This window comes from Stylophora pistillata, chromosome 12, assembly GCF_964205215.1.
Source record: "Stylophora pistillata chromosome 12, jaStyPist1.2, whole genome shotgun sequence".
In the NCBI taxonomy this organism is placed as follows: Eukaryota; Metazoa; Cnidaria; class Anthozoa; order Scleractinia; family Pocilloporidae; genus Stylophora; species Stylophora pistillata.
The window spans coordinates 3,683,746-3,708,928 of NC_142530.1; the positions used below are offsets into that span (position 1 = coordinate 3,683,746).

General features: G+C 40.9%; 2 protein-coding genes, 1 long non-coding RNA gene and 1 pseudogene across 3 annotated transcripts in view; 2 read left to right on the forward strand and 2 right to left on the reverse strand.

Moving 5' to 3' along the window:
- Positions 1-16,453, forward strand: part of LOC148718427 (uncharacterized) — a 186,078-nt gene extending 169,625 nt beyond the window's left edge. Inside the window, exon 3 of the long non-coding RNA XR_015994251.1 lies at positions 16,355-16,453. This is a non-coding gene — a long non-coding RNA (uncharacterized LOC148718427). The remainder of the gene's footprint in view (positions 1-16,354) is intronic.
- LOC111346274 (follicle-stimulating hormone receptor-like) overlaps positions 1-25,183 on the forward strand; it is a 228,914-nt gene that overhangs the window by 126,385 nt on the left and 77,346 nt on the right. The gene's annotated exons all lie outside the window — the stretch shown is intronic.
- On the reverse strand, positions 21,435-22,619 carry LOC148718435 (uncharacterized; annotated as a pseudogene).
- Positions 23,972-24,859, reverse strand: LOC148718436 (uncharacterized). Its single transcript, XM_088741627.1, has one exon. It carries the CDS (start codon positions 24,845-24,847, stop codon positions 24,032-24,034), a length of 816 nt encoding a protein of 271 aa, XP_088597753.1. The 5' UTR covers positions 24,848-24,859; the 3' UTR covers positions 23,972-24,031.

Genomic DNA, 25,183 nt, shown 5'->3' on the forward strand with positions numbered 1-25,183 from the left:
ACGCCACAAAGATCGTGATTAACAGCGGTCAAGACATGATAACGAACACACTGGGAATTTCGTGGAACAGTACTGAAGACTTGTTTATCGTTGCCGCTTCTCCAGTTTCCTCGTAATTTCAGACAACAAAGCGAAACGTCCTGGATAAAGTAGCAACGATTTTTGATTCGCTGGGATTCGTACGCCCTTACGTTATTGTGGCGAAAATTCTACTTCAGGAACTGTGGTTGCGAGGCTAGGACTGGGACGACGAAGTTCAAGATGAAATAGCAAACTAAATTGGGGTCTGGTTCGAGCAATTGAAAAGTCTTCACGAGGTAAAGATTCCCCGGAGTCTGGGATGTCTACAGCCTGTCAAGTCAAAACACATTGTGACTTTTGTCGATGCCTCTCAAGAAGCCTATGCTGCAGCAGTCAATATCCGATATGATAACGATTATGTAATCATTCGTCTGATTGCAGCAAAGAGTAAAGTGGCACCATTGAACCCGGTGACAGTACCCAGACTGGAACTCATGATGCGACTTTGGGCCTGCGCTTAACACAGTCGTTGGTGGCGGCCTTAGAAGTACCGATGAAGACGTTTTACTCTGAGAGTAGAGATGTTTTATGGTGGATTCGAGGACGCGGCAAAGACTTCCGACTGTTCGAAGCCAACCGAATTGGTGAAATACAGATGTTCACTGAACCGTCGCAGTGGTAGCATGTCTCTACTGAAGAGAATCCAGTCGATGTATGCACAAGAGGGGCCACTCCCTCAGAGTTAGCCGAGTGTTCCTTGTGGTGGAATGGCCCTAGCTGGCTGACAGATGATTTCAGTAAGTGGTCAAAGATGAAAGTCCTGGATAAACCCAGTGAAATGCCATGGATGAGAAAGTCGAAGAAGAAAGAAGATATAAATGCCTATGCAACCCTTATGACGTGTAATCTCCAGAAAGGAACCGCACCTAAACACAACAACACAGTAGAAGAGTGGAGACTAGATCTGAAACGGTTTTGCAGTTGGACGCGTTTGGTTCGAGTACACGTGAAAGTGAGAAGAGTATTACAAAACATGCGTTACAGAGACAACAGGAATGAAAGTATGGAACTGTGTTCCGAAGAAATAAAGAATTCTGAATGAGAAATAGTGGATTTGGCCCAACGCGAAACTCTCTGTAGCGAATACACAGCTTTGAATTAAGGGAAGTCGATGTCAAAGAAAAGCCAGTTGTTAAAGTGCAACCCATGCATCGACGACTATGGAGCTATTCACAGTGATGGTCGATTAAAGTTCGCAGGTTTTCTCTCATATGATACCAGATTTCAAATTATTCTGCCTTGTGGACACTGGCTGACGAAACTTATAATTAAGCATTATAATGAGAGAGGAAATCATGTTGCTGGAGTAAAGTTCACTCTTTGCCAGCGAGATTGGATCATCGCCGCACGCGAGGAGATTCGCGAGTGGGATCACGAATGTAATGAATGTGAGTGAAGACAAAACAAATTATTGCCTCACTCCCGCAAAAGAGGCTCCGTTTTAGCTTCCGACCCTTCGCCCAAACAGCGATAGATTTTTCAGGTCCCTTCTATACTGATCAAGGACGCGGAAAACCATGACGGAAAAGATGGATGCGCCTATTAACTTGCTTGGAAACACGAGGAGTGCATTTAAAGATGGCCTGGGGACTGGATACCGACACGTTCTTAAACGCCTTCGTCCGTTTTACCAGTCGTCGTGGAGTTCTTAAAGAGGTGACAAGCGATAGAGATACAAATTTGGTAGGTGTAGTAGGGGAGTTAAAGAAAGTAGTCAGGCAGTTGGACCGAAAATATCTTTATGACAATACAGTCGAACTTGGAGTGACATGGAGATTCAATCCACCCGCTGCCCAACATTTTGGAGGAGCCCTTGAAGTAATGATGAAAGTTGTCAAGAAAGCCACTCACGCCGTTGTGGGAGAAAGAGACGTGAATGACGAGAAGCTGATCACCGTGCTCGCAAGGGTGGAGTCCCTTCTTAAATTTCCGTTTGTTGACTTATCAGAGTTCAGGTCCACGAGACGATGTTCCATTGACACCTAACTATTTCTTGTTTGGCTAAATGTGGAGACACTTCGTTGCTGAGGATGTTGAAACCACTACTATGCATCCGCGTCGACGATGGCGTAAGGTTCAAGTCATTAATTATTTCACGAGTGTGGAGGAGGTGGCTCAGGGAGTTTTTTCCAGCCCCTAACAGTCGACCAAAGTGGATTTCAGAATGCCGATACGTAAAAGTTGAGGATGTGGTATTTGTGACTCAGCCCGATACTCCAAGAGGACGTTGGCCATTAGGACGGATTGTTGAAGCGTATCCTGGAGGAGATGGCCACACCCGTGTGGCTAAAGTTGCATGTGGAGTCAAGACTGTCTCGAGACCGATTAGCAAACTAATTCCTTTTGGAATTAATTGTTAATTACTGAATTAGAAACACACTAGGAGTACCTCTCAGTGCGGGTAGGGTAAAATGTTAAGAAGACGTTACCGAACTTGTGCGGGCGCGACTCGCGCGCACGTGCTTTGAGATTATGTAAGTTAAAATATCGTCAACAAATCACGCGGACTTTTTTTTGACGTGTGGAAGTTTCTTTTAAGGGAGATGAACGTTTTGAGTTTTCCGAGAGGCAATTTGTTTGGCGGTCGTTGGTATTTAGCGTACGTGTTTACCGTGAGTTAACCGTTTACCGTGTTACGAATAAACGTGTTTGTTTGATTTCCGTTTCACTTCCCAACAAAGAGTGAAATATCTGCAGTAGAAATCAGTAATTTATGAGACTTTGTCGGCTTCTAAGTATAGTATTTTCTTTGACCTTAGCTTATGTAGCAAATCAGGGCGACCTGATGGATTACTTCCTCAACCTATCTTTTCTCTCCCTTTCAAACCACTTTGGTTGCAAGAAAAAAATTGTTTTCGAAACGGATTTTGCGTTCACTTTGGAAATATCTACCGTAAATTGGACAATAAAAAGTGAAGAAATTCATTGAGAAAAAGCTGCATTAAATTCGCTCGTGTCCAGTTTAAGTTTCAGTCAGACCAGTTAGACCAGATTTACACACGCCAGCTTTTTTGGAAGCCTTGAAAATCCTCTTTACCGTTATGTAAATCAAAATTATTCGGTGAGGCCTCTCTCTTTAATTTGATTTACGTCTGTGTTCTCTACCATCTACTAATGTCATATGCGACATTGTCGGCTTCCCAGTTTAGTATATTCTCTGACCTTGTGCATCACCGTCATACTCCGAGTAGGTAATAGTTTTTTCTTTAATATTTCACCGCCGACAAGATAGCTTTCCTCCAATTGGGTGGATCTCATTGCGATCACATGCAGGTGGATGACAAAAAAGTGCGCACTTTGGATACGAAAAGGCTTTAAAAATTTAATTAAACTGGTGTGCAGTGTTTATAGATCACTGGCTTTACATCACTTTGTGGCGGAATGAACTAGTGATTTTAAAGTAGGTCATACTTTCATACTTTAAAGAGAGAGTTTACGTGAATGAATTTTTGAGTTGCATTATGAACGGTTTACTGCATAAGCTAAACTCGCGGAAAAAACTGAAAATTGTAAAATGAAACGTTAATGCTGCTAGTGACGTACTCTGAACACAAACAGTCTACTGTTATGCGAACGTGAGTAAAATTTCTTAAGGACCCTAACGTCTGGATTTTTCGGTCTTTCTGAGTCGAATAAATGGAGAGAAGTCTAGTAATTTCCAGTTTTGTGGTAGCTCTTCAATACGATGTCTTTACATTTAAGCTGGTCAGAGAGTCCTACGAGATATCTGTAAAATTAACCTCCTTTTGGATCTGATTGAGGAATATTCGTTTACCTCAGACCAACCCAGCTTTTAAAACGAGAATCAAAGGCACCTTTTATTAGCTGAAGTATTTTATGATTGCAATCATTATCTAAGAGCTCAAAGCTGACGTTCTTTTGTGATGTTCTGTTTGTCGTAGGTACTTGTCCAATAATTAGCAATTATTACACGACTCGGGCAGTCAGAGGGCCAATAACTAAAATCAACCAATCAAAATGTTCTATTGCCGGTCAATATTCTCTCAGTATTGGACCGGGCACTGTCCCGAATGGTCCCGAATGATACCGCACTTGTGTCCCTTTGAACTTCAGTCGTATAATAACTCTCTTATTAACCAACCTTGCTCGGGACCGTACTGGAAGAATATCGGCCGTCGGTCCTTTTTGTACAGACCTCGCTGCGCTCGGTCCGTATTGTCAAGACCTCGGGCCAATATTCTCCCAGTAGGGCCCTCGCGCTTGGTTAATAAGATATATTTATTGGCCGAAGGCGAGGTGAATATCGTCGAATAATCTCCGTGACGAAGTCGAGGGGATTATTCTACAATATTCAACGAACCTGAGGCGAGTAATTGTTTTAGTAAAATTTCAGAGCTGAACAACAGAGAAATTTCTAAAAAATCATAACATTTTAGTAACATTTAGTAATATTTTATTTTAACATTTTATATAAACCGCGTGGAGCGGTTTATATAGCGTCATATATATATATATATATATATATATATCTTATTAACCAAGCGCGAGGGCCGTACTGGGAGAATATCGGCCCGAGGTCTTGACAGTACGGACCGAGCGCAGCGAGGTCCGTACAAAAAAGACCGAGGGCCGATATTCTTCCAGTACGGTCCCGAGCAAGCTTGGTTAATAACAGATTTATTATACGACTGAAGTTCAAATGGACACCAGTGCGATATCACTCGGGACCATTCGGGACAGTGCCCGGTCCAATACTTAGAGAATATTGGACCGGCAATAGAGCATTTTGATTGGTTGATTTTAGTTATTGGCCCTCTGACTGCCCGAGTCGTGTAATAAAATTAATTATTTAAAGAACTTACCCTCAGGAAGCCCTCAGTGGGCTAAGAAGAACCAAATTTCCTGAAACAATTGAAGCCACACTGAAACGGCCTGACTTCTACAACATCCACTCAACAGTCGCGAATAAAACAGACCTAGCGATGAAGTAAAACTCTTATTACACATGTATCTAAAAAAAGGGGGAAAATATTGAAAGAGTACTGCTTATAAGTTTGGGATGAATTGTTTATTGTTGTTCATTGATCACGCCAAACCTTAGAGAATAATATTTTTATTCTTCAGTATTGCAATCTTACTCAATGAAATATCGCAAATTGTTTAGATTCAACAAATGAGAGATCTTTACAATCAATCTACTCAGAGTCCTATGAGACATCTACCAAATTAAACTTCTTTCAGATTACCTCTGGCCAATCCAGCTTTTAAAACGAGAACTTAGGCCATCTTTTGACAGAGCTGAAAATATTTTCTGGTTCCAATCATTATCTAACAGTTCAACGCTAACGTTTCGTTGAGATGATCTTTGCGTCATAGGGACTTATCCCGTAATCAGTTAAAGGACTTAGCCTCAGGCCTCAAGCATGTTCCGAAGTAGAGAGGAATTAATTCAATTTATGTTTCCAAACATTATCAAACAGCTCTTAATAGCTGCAGCTAATATTTTGTTGGGATGATTTGTTCGTCACAGGGACTTGTCCAATAACCAGTTGAAGGAGTTACTCCCGGGAGTTTTCAGTAATACAAGATGGCTGGAGAGACTGTAAGTATCAAACACGATTGCAAATAAAAAGGGAGCCAGAAACAGACAATTCTAAAACATCCACTTAACACTCCCATTTGGAACAGCATTAATCCAGTGCAAGAAAGCGAGCGTCCAATAGCAAATGATTACAAAACTGTCAATCAACAAGAGAATGTTTGAACATCTGTATATAACTATCGCAAGGCAATTTGTTTTAAAAGCAACCTGTACTTTACAAAACAGAATTTCCATGAATAGTATATTATTTCGAAAATTCTAAGACACAAGGGTCAGGCCTCACCCATCCCTCCCCTTCTTTGTACCTTGGCGGGGATGTCTTATGGTTAAGCATTGTATATTTCTTGTGACACAAATGCTTGAAATCTTGTCTTGTCCGACCTGGTAACAGTTATCCAATACGATTTCGTAACAACAAATTTGTATAGAGACCCATGGGATATCCCGCGAATTAACGTTGTCGTATCTGATCTAGCAATATCAATATTGTTAGCTCCAAAGGAAAAATTAATTAAACCGAAACGCATCTTCCGTTGTAGAGATGAATTTAAAATTTAATTGGTTTCCAAACACTATGAAACAGCTTTTATCAAACAGCTATCCAAACAGCTATTATCATTATCAAACAGCTATCCTTTTGGAAACCTACTCGTGCGTAAAGCTTGCTAAACCCAAGCAACACTCGGGGAAAAGTAATGTGAACATTATTCACATTATTTTGTCTCGCCCGAATTATATTGCAGTACGAAAAGTAATATTGTAGCTTACAAAATTTCACGGGTTGACGTTTAATGGCAGCAAACGCACGCTGAAACAGATTAGGAAATGTTCCCCTATTAAAAGTTTTCATTCGCACGTCACTCACTCGACCCTGAATAAGTAATGATTAAATCCACATCTGGGACCAATATTTGGACTTCCATATAATGTCTAACTATGTCGGGCCCGAAAAATCTACAGCTCAGATGAGCCATATCTCAAGAATAATTTGTTTAACTCTCCTGAATGAAAATGTCATAGCGAAGCTAAAAGCGTATTTGTTCTTAGAGCGAACAGCAACATTCACAATGAATTGAACAAAAAGAAATGATTATAATGATAAACAAGAGCGTTCGCGCTTCCTAGTTTTCGAGAAATTTTCTTGCCTGTAGAGATTTCGTTTTTTCGAGTTTCTTTATTGTAATAGGAGTTTTTCGATTATTATACTGTATAACGTCTTTTTCGAAAAAAAGTCCCCACCATGGCTTCGAAGGTTTTACTATATCAGACCGCTGCAATGTCAAATCATTTCCGTTACTATCAAAGTTTCATTGTAATATGTTCTGGTGTGTGGTGTATTTGTAGAGACTGAGTAGTATTGGTTCCAGTCTTCCCCTATCTTTGTGTGAGGTTGTCAAGCAATGCCATGTGCTCGTAAGTTGTAAATATATTGAAACCTTTTCCCTCGTTGTATACGCTTCATTGGCGACGAGGATTCCCAAAACCCACGCGTGGGCTTTAAAGGCAACTCTGTCCAGCGTAGAGCTATTCGGAAATACGTTCGAGAAGTCCAAAACGACTACATTTCACTGAAGAAAGTGCCGGGAGAATGGCAGGTAGACCTCCTTTCAACGAGTTCGACGCTGAAACCGAAGACATCGAGAGTTATTTGGAGCGTCTTCAAGAGTACTTCACGGCTTATGACATCAATGATGATGAGGATAACGCAGCCAAACGCAGGGCGATCTTACTGACGTCGATTGGGAGCACTTCGTACAGAGTAATGAAAGATTTAGTGTTCCCGGATGCCCCCAACACGAAAACATTTGATCAGCTGGCGACACTCCTTCGTGCACATTTTAGACGTACGCGTTTGACGGTAGCAGAAAGATATCGGTTCCACTCAGCTTGTCAAAAACCAAGTCAGTCAATCTCTGAGTATGTGCGAACTTTAAAAAAACTCGCAGGGACGTGCGAATTCACAAATGAGCAACTGAATGAAAGTTTACGCGATCGATTTATTTGTGGATTGCACTCAGAACAAATCAATCAGAAACTTTTATCGCGAAACTTTACGTTTCAAGAGGCGGTGGACACTGCTATTGCACAAGAAGCTGGACACAAGGACGTTCGTAATCTTGGAGGTTCACACGGAGAAGAATCCGACGAATGTGTCAACAAAGTCCAGCGTGACAAATTTCTGTCACGCAATCTCGGGGCAAGACCAAGTGGACATCGCGGTGGAAACGCCCAAGGCGGAACAAAACCGAAAAGGTGTAATCGTTGCGGTCTAACAAACCACACACATGAGCATTGTAGATACAAAACCGCAGAGTGTTATAAATGTCATAAAATGGGTCACTTACAATCGGAATGTCGTAGCATGAGGCCTTCTTACAGAAAAGGGGTAGAAAATCAGCGCGTCCACCACACAGATCAGGATCCAGAGGGAACTGAAGATGAGTTCCTCGGTTCTATTTTCGGCGTAAATGAATCGTCCCAGGCTAAAATACAGGGCTCAGAGATCTCAACCCCCGCTATTAAGGTCCCAATCAGGATTGAGGATGTTGAAGTTCTCATGGAAGTGGATACTGGGGCAGGAGCGTCTGTTATGAGTTACGCGGATTACGAATGGAACTTCAAATACCTAGCACTACGACCAGTCAATCGCTCGTTCCATGCCTACACCGGCACACCTCTAGACGTTGCAGGGTAAGTCCTAGTTGACGTGGCCTATAATGGCCAGCAGATGACTCTTCCGTTACTCATTGTTCGGGCTAAGCGGCACGCCCCTCCACTGTTTGGTAGGGCGTGGATGACGAAGATCCACTTAGACTGGCACAACTTGTTTTCGCCCTCGCATGGCCAACTAGCGGTGGGGCAAGAAAATGACGAGCGAATTGAGCACCTAAAGGAGCGATATGCAGAAATATTTAAGGTAGAACTTGGTACGGTAAAAGGGGTAACAGCCACCTTGCATTTGAAAGAAAACGTGAAACCAGTGTTTCAGAGAGCCCGCCCAGTTCCCTACGCAATACGGCCCGCAGTGGAGAAAGAATTGAAGCGAATGGAAGAGGAGGGGATCATAGAGCCAGTAGAAGTCAGTGAATGGGCCACACCCATTGTCAGCGTTCCTAAGACAGATGGGTCGGTACGAGTTTGCGGGGACTACAAGGGTACAGTTAATCCCGCAATTCAGACGGAACAATTCCCTATTCCAACGTTGGACGAGATTCGGGGAAAAGTTTCTACATGGAAGAAGTTCACCAAGATCGATCTGAGAAGCGCCTATCAACAATTGGTGTTGGATAAGGCCTCTCAACAGCTATGCACGATCAATACGCACAAGGGCCTATTTCGATATACGCGTCTGCCATTTGGCATTTCATCCAGTCCCGCTATCTGGCAACGTTTTATTGAGCAAGTGCTTGCAGGTCTGGAGGGAACTTGTGTGATTATGGATGATCTTTTGGTAGGAGGGATCAACGATGAGGAACACCTTCGTAATTTAGAAAATGTCTTCAAGCAGTTTCAGAAGTACGGGCTAAGAGTCAAGCTTCCCAAATGTGTGTTTTTGGCACCTTCCGTGGTATAATTTGGTCTACGCTTTTCTGAGGGGGGGCTTCAGCCGACGGACGAAAAGGTTAAAGTTATCAGGGAGGCCCCCTCGCCAAGTAACGTGACAGAATTACGTTCCTTCTTGGGAATGCTAGTAGCACTTAGCAACTTTAGTCCGAGGCTATCAACTATGGCGCACCCTCTGTATGGATTGTTGGGCAATAGACCGTGGAACTGGACGTCAAGTTGTGAACAAGCATTCGGCAACGTGAAACAAGCGCTCACATCAGAAACTACCTTTACGCATTACAACCCAGAATTCCCTGTAGAACTATCCGTCGACGCCTCGCCTTATGGTCTAGGCGCGGTTATAATGCACGTCTATTCCAATGGCATACGTCGTCCCATCGCTTACGCATCGCGAACGCTTAACGAACACGAACAACGGTACGGTCAGATTGATAAAGAGGCTCTGGCAATTGTATTTGGATTAAAGCGGTTCCATCTATACCTTTATGGTCGACATTTTACGATCCTTACCGACCACAAGCCTTTAGAGCGGATTTTCGGGCCAAAAACGGCAATTCCATCCCTGGCGGCTATGCGGCTACAACGTTGGGCAATAATGCTCGCAGCCTTTGATTACGACATTAGATTTGTTCCATCCAAACAGAATGCGGTCGCCGACGCCTTATCACGCCTACCTTTGTCGTCAACAGCAGGAGGCGAACACGCAGTGTTTAGAGTTGAAGAGCGTTTGATTGATTCATTGCCCGTCAGGCACAAGGAAATCAGTCATGCGACACGGGTAGACCCTGTGCTGTCCAAGGTGCTGGGACTTGTGAGACATGGTTGGCCTCAGCACACTGACGACTTGCGCCTAAAACCTTTCTTTAATCGTCGCTTCGAATTGTCTATCGAGCAGGATTGTTTGCTGTGGGGAGTACGGGTTATCATTCCTATACGGTACCAGAATGATATGTTGGAGGAATTACATACAGGGCACCCGGGCATCGTCCGTATGAAAGAGTTAGCTCGTAGCTATATATGGTGGCCTAACATTGATCTGGAAATTGAGCAGACGGTGAGAAGCTGTGGTAGTTGCCAGCGGGTTCGGAAATCACCCGCTGTGGCTCTTCTTGTGCCATGGTTGTGGCCTAGCGACCCCTGGCACCGTATTCACATTGACTTTGCTGAGTACGAAAAGAAACATTATCTCATTGTTGTTGACGCGCATTCTCGTTGGCCCGAGATTTTCTACATGCCTCAAAACACGACAGCAACAGCGACAATCGCGATCTTACAGGAACTATTTGCCAGATACGGAATACCAATTCACTGCGTTAGCGATAACGGGCCGCAGTTTCGCAGTGAAGAATTTGCTCATTTCCTCAAAGTGAACGGTGAGAAACACGTACGGGTAGCACCTTATCACGCAGCGAGCAATGGGTTAGCGGAGCGTATGGTGCAATCGTTAAAGAACCACCTAAAGGCTTGCAAGGGCAGCAAACTTTCCATTCAGCAACGTATTGCGAACTTCCTCTTATCCTATCGGTCATCAAGACACCCCACGACTGGCAGAACACCCAATAGCCTGTTCCTGGGTCGCGAACTACGAACGCGGCTAACTCTTCTCCGCCCAAACTTAGAAGAGAAGGTCATGCATTCCCAAGCAAAGCAGAAGGCCACGCACGACGAACATGCCAAGTTCAGAGAATTTTACCCCGGGGACAGAGTTTCAGTGAAAGACCTCAGAAAAGAGGACACCTGGTGGCAAGGTTCGATAGCTGAGCGAAGTGGACCCAAGTCGTACATAATAGTATTAAATGACGGCAGAGTGTGGAAACGTCACGTCGATCACGTGAGACGGGACGGCATGGGCAGGTCGGCATCAGAACCAAGTGGAGAGAGAGAGTATCAGGACCAGTCCTTGGAGGTTCCATGGGCTATTCCGGTCAGGTCGGATATTTCCGGACAACCCCAGGTACAACCTGATGCCCAAGAAGGTGTATCAGCTGAAACAGATTCAGCTCAGGATCAAAAGCTGAACGTAACACTGGCAGTAACAGCGGAGGCACCAGCGACGGCTCCTCCCCAGTCCGTGGAAGCGCCCCCACCCCGTTTCGCCGATCTTCCAGGGGGCGAAGAGCTCCGGATAGACTAATAGAGTCTATTTGAAGTAATGCTGGGACTTCCGTACATTTAACTGTTGTCATCAGACATTCCTAGTTAATGTTGGAGTTTTTACATGGACTGTTTGAACTATGTTCTCGGACTCCGTTCCTTGTTGTTATTTCCGGACCCCGTTCTTTGTTGTTATTTCCGTTGTAGTTCGGTCCAAGAAAGGGGGAGATGTGGTGTATTTGTAGAGACTGAGTAGTATTGGCTCCAGTCTCCCCCTATCTTTGTGTGAGGTTGTCAAGCAATGCCATGTGCTCGTAAGTTGTAAATATATTGAAACCTTTTCCCTCGTTGAATACGCTTCATGGTGATTTGATTGTTGGGACACAGTGATCATCTTACCTTCTCTCTCGATCCATAAGCTCTTACAAGACTTAGTGGAGGTGACTTATTGAAAATAGTCCTTGATGCGATTTTGTGTGATCTGCCTGAAAGCAGCCTTACAGTAAATTTTCTCAGTGGAACGTCTTCTTTTCTACGGGCCAAGCGTGAGGTCAATGGCTGGATATCGTAATTTGGTTTTATCAACTGAATTGGTGACGTAAACTGGCCACCGTAAAAGGTTAAAAATCTGACTTCTTCGGAGCAAATGGCTAAGTCGAAGAAGAAAGAAGATATAAATGCCTATGCAACCCTTATGACGTGTAATCTCCAGAAAGGAACCGCACCGAAACACAACAACACACTAGAAGAGTGGAGACTAGATCCGAAACGGCTTTGCAGTTGGACGCGTTTGGTTCGACTACACGTGAGAGTGAGAAGAGTATTACAAAACATGCGTTACAAAGACAACAGGAGTGAAAGTATGGAACTGTTGCCCGAAGAAATAAAGGATTCTGAAGGAGAAATAGTGGATTTGACCCAACGCGAAGCTCTCTGTAACTAATACATAGCTTTGAACTAAGAGAAGTCGATATCAAAGAAAAGCCAGTTGATAAAGCTCAACCCATGCATCGACGACTATGGAGTTATTCACAGTGATGGTCGATTAAAGTTCGCAGGTCTTCTATCATATGATACCAGATTTGGACTCATTCTGCCTAGTGGACACTGGCTGACGAAACTTGTAATTAAGCATTATAATGAGAGAGGAAATCATGTTGCTGTAGTAAACTTCACTCTTTGCCAGCGAGACTGGATCATCGTCGAACGCGAAGAGATTCGCGAGTGGGATCACGAATGTAATGAATGTAAGTGAAGACAAAACAAATTATTGCCCCAGTCCCGTTCGTCTGTTAAGCAGGCGAAGCTTTGGATATATCTTTTTACAGATATAATCCTGATGTTGCATCTATGTGAGTGCACTATCCATGTGGATACCCAAGTACTTAACTGTGCTAACTTCCTTAAGATGGTGATCGTCAAAGCGGATGTCGATGTCATCTGATCGTCGTAAAGCAGGACGTGAACCAATCTTCATTGCCACAGATTTGCCAGGATGTGGTACCATTTGGTTCTGTGTCAGCCAATTACTAACATTCTTCAGGTTTTTATTAACACAATTTGCAGCGTGAATAGCGCTTGGGTCACTTGAGTGAATTTCTGTGTCGTCAGCGTAAAGCGTACAATTAGAAAACTCTACAGCTGATTTCACACCGGCATAATGAATTAAGAAAAGGGATGGTCCCAATACAGAACCCTGCGGCACTCCATAACATAAGTTAAGAATATCTGAGCTCGAGCCCTTACAGACAACATACTGTCTACGGTGTTCTACATAAACTCTCAAACCACTTATGTGTAATTTCAGTTACACCAGCAATTTTTTGCTTTGAGAGTAATATCTCGTGGTTAATTACATCAAACGCTTTGCGCAAGTATCAGGCAAATATCTTTAATTTGTGAAAACTTTCAATAATTTGAGAATCTAGAGAGAACCAATTAAAACTGGTGTATGAATAGTGTGAAATGAGGATCCACTTACAAAGTTATAACTCTAAGAAACCGCTTCCCCCTAAATGCAGCGTCAATTCAGCGATAAATATGACAAACTTTGAAAAGTTCTCTTTCATAGGTGACTTGTCAGAAAAAGATGAATCGATTAGCAAAACTTGACCGGCCGTGGTGTTTATTACAAATGACGAGCCTGTTTTGTTTAGCTATACATTCAGGTTTTTTAATGTCAAAAAATGAAATAGAAGCTAGAAAATTGGCGGCCGTTGATCAAAACCATGAAGAAGAGATGAACACTTAAGATTTAGCCGCTTCTTGAATACTTCGTCAAAATACTACAAGTATTTAAAACCAAACATCGATGATAACAAATCACATTTGCGAGAAAGACACCCTAAAAAATTTTCAGTAACAGTCAATGCCTTTCCATATTTTCGAATACCGCCTTCCTTCTAGATAGGCTGTAGGCACCATGTTATGGTGTCGGTAGGTTCGTGATTTATTTTTAATTAAATCAGCTCGGTTTTACAAGATTTGTTGGTTAAATTTACAGAGGAACTAAACTAAGTAGAGGAAAGGAATAAGGAAAAAAAATTTAGCATTAAAATAGGTAGAGTTAGGATCATCCAAATAGCAGAGGCTAATCAAGTGGATGACTCCTAATTATAAGATACAGTTAATGGAAAAATTAAGAATAAATTTTTTTTTGTATAAAAAGTATTACTTCATGCACTAAGGTAGATAATTAAAAAGAGTAACAATTAAGTATAGAGTTTTTTAAGGTTTTACGAAACATTCTAAGAAAATTTGAATTATATTAGTTAACTTGTAGGTAAGGAATTCCAAAGGCGAGGGCCAGTGAAATTTAGGGACCGTAGGCCATATTGAGTAGTATTAACTGAGGCTACATAAAGGTTTCTGTTACATGATTGCCTCGTTGAATATGAATGAAGAGAAGATATATATTTAAAATATTTACTGAAACAAGGGAGTAACAGTCTATGTGATAATAATAATATGTAATAAATAAAAGAGAGAGTCTGTTCTTCAGTAACATCACTGAGTTTAAGAAGATTGAAAGATTTAAACAGAGGCTCAGAATGGGATTTTGGTTCAGAGAAAGATATATTCTGATTGCTTTTTTTGGATAGTTGTGTTAGAAATAAGGGAAAGGTTAAACCCCAGACATGGACGCCATCAGTGAGGAATGGATAGATAAGGGAGTAATAGAGCATGGCAAGAATATCTTGGTTGACAAAGTGTCTCACTTTTGGCAATATACCTACAGTTTTGGATAGTTTCAAACAAAGCTCATTAATATGACTTTTCCATGTTAAGTCAGAATCAAATGTTATGCCTAGGTACTTAGTGGAGTCAACCTGTTTAACAAGTACATCATCAAATTTAATTCTTAATGACTGATTAGGTTTAATTTTACTGGAATGAAAAAGAATAAAGTTAGTTTAAGAAATACTAAGTGCTAATCGATTAGATTTCATCCATTCAGCAACAGATTTATGTTCACGATTTAGAGTTGTTTCAAGGTGACTGGGGTTTTTGCTTGAAAAATAAATGGTAGTATCATCAGCAAATAGATGGAAATGTTAGTAAGCTAGAAGTATTGGGCAAATCATTTACATATGATAAGAATAGAAGGGGTCCTAAAATAGACTCCTTTTGGGACACCACAAGTCACATATAATGAAGGTGAATTATGACCATTGACATTTACAAATTGCTCTCTTTGGAATAAGTAAGATTTAAACCAATCAAGCACGACACTTCTTATTCCATAGTGGTTAAGCTTAGTTAATAGGATTGTATGATTAACAGTATCAAATGGTTTTTTCAGGTCTATAAATATACCACAACCAAATTTGTTATTATCAATGGACTGCCGAATACATTCAGTGATAGAAATAAGAGGATGGGTAGTCGAACATTTTTCTCTGAAACCAAACTGAAGTGGATAAAGTATTTTTAATTCTTCCAAGTAACTGTAGAGGCGATGGTATATAGCTTTTTTCAAATAGTTTTCTAAAGTTAGAAATAACAGAAATTGGTCTATAATTGTCTATGGTAAATCTTGAGCCCTTCTTAAAAAACAGGAGTAATCCTCGCTAATTTTAATTTCTCAGGTAAATTACCACTAACAAAGGAATCATTGACTAAAAATGTAAGAGGCTCGGATATATAGTCCCTAATAGTTTTCAAAATATTAACAGGTACACTGTATGGGCCAGAAGACTTAATAGCATCCATCTTACCAATAAAAGTCCAAATTTCATTTGAAGTGACAGGGGATAAAAAAATTGATCCTGAGTAGTTACCACTAAGGTAGAATAAGGGCTATGACTTCCCCGAGGGGTTCCCTTCTCCGTAGTCTTACCAATATTAGCAAAGAAGTTGTTAAAGATGTTAGCAATGTCATTAGGGTTATCAACAGACTTATTGTAAACCTTACCAAGCCCTTTACAGGTTTCAAATTGGCGGACTATCGTAAGACACTCGTTATGCCTCTTGTGACTCGTGTCGACTCGTGTGATATGGTTCTGTTCCAACTCTCGTGATTGCTAAACGAATCTGGTCGGGTTTCTTCTGATTCATTTTTAGTTTTGTCGGGCTTAATTGGATGTTTGTTCAGGGTGTCGCTTCTGCATTTCGACTAGTTATCGATTTAAACGTAATTCGAAATTTATCATTTAAGCACGTTTTGGCCTACTTTCAAGATAAAGAAAATACAACCAGAGGAGAATATGAGCGCGCAACTTTTTGATAATAGTCATTACTTGCCATCGGATTTGTGGCCGAAATGTTTTGAAGCTAGTTGGAGTTAGAGCAAGATTTGGAGTTAATCAGAGGGATAATACTGAAGACTTTGAAACACCAGGGCATGGTACACTAAAGAAGAAAGCATTGTGATTCAAGGCTCTTGGTACCTTTCCCTTTGCGAGTTTTCTCCGCAAGCTACTTTCCCCTCTAACATCCGAACATCTGATTGTTTCTTTTTTATTGCTCCATGTCTGCTCCAGAATTAGATTGTGAGGGGACAAGATTTTTCTATTTTCTAACTGCCTTGTATTTTGATTTACTCTTCAGGGACCTGTCCAAGAACAAGTTGCAGAAATTATCCTCAGGAGTGTTCCAGATCAACGGAATACTATCCTACCTGTAAGTAGAATCCTTCTAAAAGTTTATACTTTCACTAGTTCTTAGTCATGGGATAGGGGCGACGAAGTAATTTCACTGAGGATACTTTGCACTCATCATAACTGCCTGTATTGCAATTATGATGAGTGCAGGTTAACCCTCCTGGGGCATGAGAAATTGAAAAGAGCGTTAGGAAGAGGTTACTGAGCTTGTGCGCGCGCGTGCTTTGAGATAACGTGAGCTAAAATGTCATGAACAAATCATGCGGAGTATTTTCTTTTGGAGGAGTTGAAAGTTTTAAGTTTTTCGAGTGGCACTTTGTTTGGTGGTCGTTGATATTTACCGTGTTTACCGTCACTTTACCGTTTACTGTATTACGAATAGAGGCGTTTGTTTGATTTCTGTTTGGCCTCCTGACACTTTTGGCGACCACCATGGGAGAAAGGTATGAGCTGTTATTTCTTTGAGGTCTCGTTTGCGAGTTGAGTTTTGGAGTTGAGTGATGTGGCTTCCGAATCCGAGGAGAGCGATGTTACCGAAGTTACCGCGGACAAAAACGACAAAACTGGACCGAATGAAGTCGAGAGATTAAGAGAAGGAGGCGTGGCGCAGATATAAAACTGACAAAACTTAGACATGAGTTGGAAAGACTATGCATGAAAAACTCTGATCAAAGTCCGCGCGTCCAAAACCGTAAATATACACCGGCCATTCAGCAAGAACGTAGCAGAACGCTACAAGCAGTCAGTCCGAGAAGATCAGCTGAATGAAAGTCAAGACAGCCACGAGGACCGAAACCGATATTTGAAACCGTTAACAGCTCCGACGTTCAATGGTGACAAAAGAAAGTTTGAAGATGTTTGGGCTCTTTTGACAAGTCTCGTAGGCAAGTTAACGGAGCCAGTACATTTGAATATAGCAAGGCTATGGCAATGCCTTACAGGAAACGCTTTGGAAGCCATGCGTGGTCTTGTAGTCACCGCCCACGAATACGAGGAGGCAAAAGACGTATTAAAGATGACTTGTGGAGGTACGCGCCGGCTTCTGCGAGCCTACTTGGATCAACTAGAACAGGCGCCGTTGATAAGAAGCAACGACATCCACGCGCTTTAGAAATTTGCTGACCTTTTTAGAATTAGTGGTAAATTTACAAGCCGAAGGAAGTGACGATGAGTGACGAGATGGAACTCTTTACAGCGTGCTGGTAAAAAAATTGCCTGATCGTCAGCTAGAGAATTACAGTCGCTGGTCAAAGAAATGCGCCAGACAAAGATCATTCATAGCTTTCAAAGACTGGTTGACAGTCATAGTCAGATTCGGAATAGAATTAGCGGTGAACGGGATTAAATCGAAACCTTTCCAGCACGTCAAACCACCGAAAGTACAGAAATACCAGAATCGGAGCAGGATGCGAAGTTTAGATACGGTTGCAATAGAGAAAGAGACGGGTGGTGTGAAACCTCCATGTTCTCTCTGTCACAGTTTCGATCACGGGGTGTGGTATTGCAAGGAGTTTGGCGACAGAGGAGTGGATGACCGCTGGAAGATCGCAAAAGAAAGAAAGCTGTGTTTCCGTTACGTAGCCTCTGATCATGGGGGAAAGATTGCCCAAAATGGCCTCAAGTCTTCTTCATGGAGGTCAAGTTTTGTTAGAAACTGTACCGAAGACAACGTAGCCTTATGTTGACGTTGAGAGACGCCCAGATGTTCCACGGGAGGGGCGCCCGCTGTGACCCCGATTAGCGGTAATGAAGGAACGCCGACTGAACCTTATTCGTTACGAGCTGTCCCTACGTGGACGAAGGCCAATGGTAGAAAAATAAAAATAAACGCAATCCTAGAGGACGCGTTGAACAAAACTTTCCTAGTCAAACCGGATAACAAAATCTCGAGCACTTTTAATGTGGCAAATTTTATAATCATAACTGGGTTAACTTCATTTTATGGTGAAATATTGAACTTTTTAGAGTGGGTCATACTCTGAGTAAATAGTTTTTCCTTTGATATTTCACGGCCGGCAAGATACCTTCCCGCAAATGGGGTGGATGTTATTGTAAACACATGCAAGCGGATGACACAAAATTGAGCACTTTGGATACGAAAAGCTTTTAAAATTCAATTTGACTGGTCTGCACAATTAATAGGTCAGTGGGTCAACCTCACTTTAAGCAGGAATGAACTAACCAGTTTAAGGGAGGTCATACTTAAAGGATATGACAGTTTATATGTATGACTTTTTGAGTGGCATTAGGAGCGGTACGTTTATTGCATTAACACCGTTAAGAATCCCTCCCACTTGATTTCTTTAAGGATGGAGAAGAATTTCTATACAGGAAAAACTATGGTTGTCTCTTTCGGTCTCGTGCGTCAAGAAAATCGATGGAAGTCTTGTGATGTCCGGTTTGGTGATAGCTTTTCAATACGATGTTTTACGATCAATCTGCAGAAAGATTTTTATGAGACATCTATACTAGTAACCGGTTTTCGGATCCGATCAAAGAAGTATCGTTTGCGTCAAGCCAGTCAAGCTTTTAAAACGAGAACCAAAGGCATTTTTTATTATAGCTGAAAATTAATAATTATTCGAAACATTATCTAACAGCTCAAAGCTGCCATTTTGTTGTGATGATCTGTTCGTCACAGACACTTGTCCAGTAATCACTTAGAGGACTTAACCTCAGGAGTTTTCAGTGGGTTGAGATCGTTGGAGAAAAATTAAAGCCAGACTGAGACAGCCTGACTTGTAAAACATCTACCTAATACTCGCGCTTGTAACAGGCTTGGCAATGCAGTGTATTTTGATAAAGTTTTCTCATACATATTTGTCAAAATGGGAACAAGTTTGAAAGAGTACTGCTTATAAGTTTGGGATAAATTGTTCATTGTTCACTTCTAAGAGGTGTTTGCTTTTTTCGTGAATGTTTTAGTGTTCCTCGCATTACCTATCACATATTGAAATTTTGCAAACTGTTTGGACTTAACATTTGTGAAATGTATTATCGGGCAAATATGTTTCATTTGTGAAAATTCTCCATAATTTGAGAAGATAGAGAGAACCAATCAAAACTGGTATATAAATAATGTGAAATGACTAAGGATCCAATTACCAGGTTGTAGGTCTAAGACACTGCTTCCCCATAAATGTAGCGTCAATACAGCAATAAAGATGACAAACTTTGAAAAGTTCTCTTTCAGAGGTGAATTTTCAGAAAGATGTATTGATTAGCAAAACTTGACCGGCCGTGGTGTTTATTACAAATAATGAGTCTATTTTATTTTACAATACATTCAGGACTTTTTATGCTGAAAAAGACAATAGAAGCTAGACAATTTACGGCCGTTGATCAAAACCTTGAAGAAGAGTTGAACATTTGAGATTTAGCCACTTCTTAAATACTTCGTCGAATTGTTACAAGTATTTAAAACCAAACATCCATGGTAACAAGTCGCATTTGCTAGAAAAACACCCTAAAAAAGTTTCAGTAACAGTCAATGCCTTTCCATTTTTTCGCCTACTGCCTTCCACCAATAGACGTGTTTGTTTGATTTCCGTTTCGCCTCCTAACATTTTTGGCGACCACGATGGGAGAAAGGTATGAGCTTTTATCTTTTTTAAGGTTTTTTTTGTGAGTTGAGGTTTGGAGTTGAGCGCTAAGGTTTCTGAATCCGAGGATAGCGATTTTACCGAGGTTACCAAGAAAAACGACAGAACTGGACCGAGTGGAGTCGGCAAACAGAAGCAAAAGGACGTTCTGTTGACACAGATTAAGAGAAGGAAACGTACTGCAAAGGCAAAAGTGACAAAACTCAGACATGAAATAAGGGACATAAAAAGTGTGATTGAACAGCTTTGGGCAGCCCTAGAGGACGAAAAAGAAATGTTAGAGGAAATGACCGCGTTGTATGTCGAAGTCGAAGAAAAAGCTAAGAAAAAAGAAGCGTTTGAAGAGTCCGTTATGATCGAAAGAGAGGTAAAAAGAACGATTTAAACGGGACAAAATGCAATGAAAGTCCGCGCGTCTAAAACCGTGAATATGAAGAAGCCCTTAAGCGAGAACACAGCAGATCGCTACGAGCAATCGGCCAGAGAAAATCAGCTGAACGAAAGTCACGACAACCACGACAGAAATAGATATTTGAAGCCGTTAACAGTTCCGACGTTCAATGGTGACAAAAGAAAGTTTGAAGATGTTTGGACCCTTTTAAGAAGTCTCGTAGACGAGTCAACAGTACATTTGAAAATGGCAAGGATACGACAATGCCTTACAGGGTAGCTCAGAAAGTTAACACATCAAGTATTTGTTTACAATTGAGTTGATCGATGAGACTTTCGTTTCATGAGAATGTGAATTCTCCAAAAGAATTTGTTCATTGTAAAACTGTAAGCGAAGTATTAAGTTCTACTACAAATGCCCTTTCGGTAAGTTTTTACGTTTTAAATCCGTATAATGTGGACATTTCTACCGGAAATTACACAGTAGAAAGTGAAGAAATTCAATGAGAAAAAGCTGCATTAAATTCACTTGTGTCTATTTAAAATTTCTTTTGCCACTTATGTTATTTTTTTAAAGAAACAAGGCTGGATATACGCACACAAGTTTGTTTGGAAGCCTTTTAAATCATTCTTATCATTACGCAAATAAATTGTTTCTGTGAAGCATCTCTGTTTAATTTGAATTACTTCTGTTTACTCTACCATCTACTTGTTAAGTACTGTTCAATTTATGGAGAATCTTGTCGTTATTACAGCCCTAAATCAATTAAGTTTAGAACAAGGCCTATACCCTCGGGCAGTACTCAAGACTTCGTGCACATTTTTTTTTTCAATATGGACCGACCCATGCTAAATAACGTTATGTACGTCGGTTTTGAAAGAAGCGTTGATTCTCATATTTCGTTATCTACTTGTTACATTTGTCATGAGAAATTGAAGAGTGAAATATCTGCAGGAGAAAACAGGAACTCGTAAGAGACTTTGTCGGCTTTTAAGTTAGTATTTTCCCTGACCTTCTTGATGTATATGTAGAAGAAGTGACTTGGAATAACATTTGACGATAAAAACTTGCGACAAAACATTGCTTGATAACATTGTAAACTTTAAAAACGATAAAAAGCTATAGAAAGCTAAAATCGACGACGTTTCGAGGTTAACATAACGTCATTATCAAGTAAAGAATGTATAAAAATAAGTTCTATGAATACTAAAAACGAACAATAAGAGAAAATAATTTGCGGGTTAAACAAAAAGTTTAGCACGTATGGAGTCCGTTTGCACGTTCAGATTAGGTTTGAATTTCTTAATATAAAGCATTTCAAACACTAAACAATCAAATTTGCCTTGACACTTTCTCAGAATCTTAAAATGACTATCATTCAAAGGATCCCTCCTACCATGCGCTTCATGGAAATGCTTGCCAATTGCCGACTTTTTGTGTTCAGCGACACGTTGAAAAAGGTGTCGGGCCTTATAGCCGACATTGTCTGTGTCGCACAGATCACATACAAAATGATAAACAACGCATCGCTAATTAACAATTGACGGCTTGGGTTCTTTAGGCTTTCGGTCTTCTTCTAATTTCTTGCTTACAAAACCTGGCTGCAAATCGAGGCCAATCTTACTACTGAGATCACACAGCTGTCTCCGAACAGAACTAGCTGAAACCTGATCTTTGAATGGCAGATAAATTCTGACTATGTTGCTCTCGTCAGCATTTCTCTCCGCTGTGCCTACAGAAGGTTTACGAGAAACAAAATTGGAAGTAACAGAATCTATAAGACTACAATGGTAATCAAGACGGCTAAAAATGGAGCGCAATTTGGCGCATTCTTTATTAAAAGCCTCTATTGTGGAGGATAGCGCATAAGCGCGATGTAACATTGTCTTTAAAGAAGAGTCTTTATAGCGTTTGTCAGTATGACTGTGGAAATGTAAAAGCAAGCCAATATTAGTTGGCTTTCTATAGACTTGAGTTTCCAGTTTTGTTCCATTCTTGATGATATCAATGCCGATGAAAGGAATCCTATCATGAACAGGAAGCTCCATCGTGAACAGTAAACTGGGATGTAGGCCATTCAGGGTAGTAAGAAACTTAGTGGCAGCATCAGTATTTGACAATCTTGCAAGAGTATCATCAACGTATCTGCTGTACAAATGAGGCATCAAGCCATCGCGTGTGAGTTTCTCTTCAAGGTGGCGCATGAAGACGTTCGTCATTAGGGGACCAACGGGGGAGCCCATAGCAACTCCATCCGTTTGCTCATACAACTGACCATCAAACTGAAAAAGTTAATTAGTTGTGGCAATTTCTAGCAACTTCCATCAATTAGACTGGTGTACAGAGTATATAGATCATTGGATCACGCTATGGTGCAATGAACTAATGACCTTTAATCTAGCCCATACAGACGTGACAGCTTACATTTATGACTTTTTGAGTCGTGTTACGAACGGTTTACTGCACTAACACCATTAGCAGCTTCTCCTACTATATCTCTCTGGGGATAGAGAAAGATTTGTATACAGGAAAAACTGTGATTTTCTTTTGCGGTCTCGTGCGTCAGGAGAATTGATAGAGGTCTTGTGATGTCCAATCAAGTGATAGCTCTTCAATATGATATCTTTGCGTTCAAGTTGCAGAGAGAATTCTATAAGACATTCACGAACTTAACCTCTTTTCGGATCTGATCGAGGAATATCTTTTTGCGTTGAGCCAATCAAGCTTTAAAAACGAGAAGCCAAGGCATTTTTATCATAGCTGGTAATATGTTATTATTCGAAAGATTATCTTACAGCTCAAACCTAACATTTTGTTTGATGATATGTTCGTCGTAGGTACTTGTCCAATAATCAATTAAAGAACTTAACCTCAGGAGTGTTCAGTGGGTTGGACGGGCTGTACAAACTGTAAGTAAGAACCAATTGGGCCAGAAAATTAAAGCCAGACGGAGACAGTCTGACTATCAAAACATCCGCCTAACATTCACGCTTGAAACAGACCCAGCAATGCAGTGTATCTCAACTAAATCGTCTCACACATGTATCTCAAAATAGGGAAAATTTGAAAGAATACTGCTTATAAGTTTGGGATAAATTGTTTGTTGTTACTTAATGTTCACCTTTAGGTCGTGCTTGCTTTTTCGTAAGGTTCTACAAGAACATTCGTCTTCCTTAACATTGCCTTTTTCAAATGGAAATATTGCAAACTGTCTAGATTTAACAATTTCGAAATATATTATAAGGCAAATTTGTTTTATTAAAAAAAATTATTATAACTTGATAGTCTAGAGAGGACCAATTAAAAGCTATATAAGAATATTGTGAAATGAGGATCCACTTACCAAGTTTCGTTCTAAGACACTGCCTCCCCATAAATGCAGCGTCAATACAGCAGTAATGTATTGATTAGCAAATCCTGACCAGCCGCGGTGTTTATTACAAATAATAAGCCTGCTCTGTTTTACAATATATTAAGGATTTTTTATGCTGAAAAAAAATAAAAGACTAGCAAAAACTAACGATAAAAACCGACGTTTCGGTGTCATCATGACGCCATTGTCAAGGAGAAGTAAAAATAAAGTTTGTGGCAAGGTGTAACACTAAATTAGCATAAATATGTTACGAGCTAATTAAACAAATACTTTTGCACGAATTGAATCGCTTTGCACGTTCAGAGTGGGTTTTAAGTCTCTGATGAAAAGCATTTCGTTCACCAAACAATCGAACTTGTTACTACACTTTTTCAGAATGCTAAAACGTTTCAGTAGGTCTTTCGGGACTTCGCTGTGCCGTTCGTGGTAGTGTTTATATATTGAAGATGCCTTTCGTTTATGTCCATCCACGCGTGTGTGTAAGTGTCCGCGTGTATAGCCCACATAACCCGCATCACACAGGTCACATTGAAATTGATAAACGACGCGTTGTTGGTTGACAATCTGTGGCTTGATTTCTCGTACTTTAAGATCTTGGCCAAGTTTGCGGCTAACAAATACTGGCTGGACAGTTGTCTGCACCTTCATGCTAAGATTCTTGAGCTCTTTCTTAACATAATTTGTTGATTCCTGATCTTTGAAAGGTATGACCACACGAACAATCGATATTGGTTCTTTGGGCTTCAGTGTGGGCTGCGTACCAACAATTCTTGATTGTAAGAAGGTGTTAATGGTAGAATTTACCAGGCGTTCCGGGTATTTAAGCCGTGCGAAAATGTTCTTTAGGCGATCACACTCATCAGAGAAATGGGCCCAGGAGGAAGATAATAGGTGTGCGCGATCCAGCATAGTTTTCAGCAAGCTCCGTTTGTAGCGATTGTCTACGTGGCTTTGGTAGTGTAATAGTAGGCCCATGTTTGTTGGTTTCACATATACCTTGGTTTCAATCCGAGGTGCATGGTTGAGTAGTTCGGTGCCAAGGAAAGGAAGCTTGCTGTTCTTCTCCACCTCCATGGTGAATTTGACCTCAACAGCGCCCACACTTCGGTCACAAACCTTGCCACAAACTTTATTTTTACTTCTCCTTGACAATGGCGTCATGATGACACCGAAACGTCGGTTTTTATCATTAGTTTTTGCTAGTCTTTGCATTTCTAAATCTTTATTGATAATGATAACGCTGAACTCCATTATTTACATGCTGATCTTCAAGGGAAACATGGTGGACCTATCGACCACCTCTGTCTACTTGGGTGGATCCCGTTATTAGTTTCTTATACATTAGTGAGCCTAATTGGAGTGAGAAAAAAGAATCCTGTTGCGATATCGACAACAGCTTACAGAAGTTCC

Bases quoted from the DNA above. Each gene is read 5' to 3' on its own strand.
- LOC148718436 (XM_088741627.1), bottom strand. From the start codon at position 24,847: ATGGAGGTGGAGAAGAACAGCAAGCTTCCTTTCCTTGGCACCGAACTA.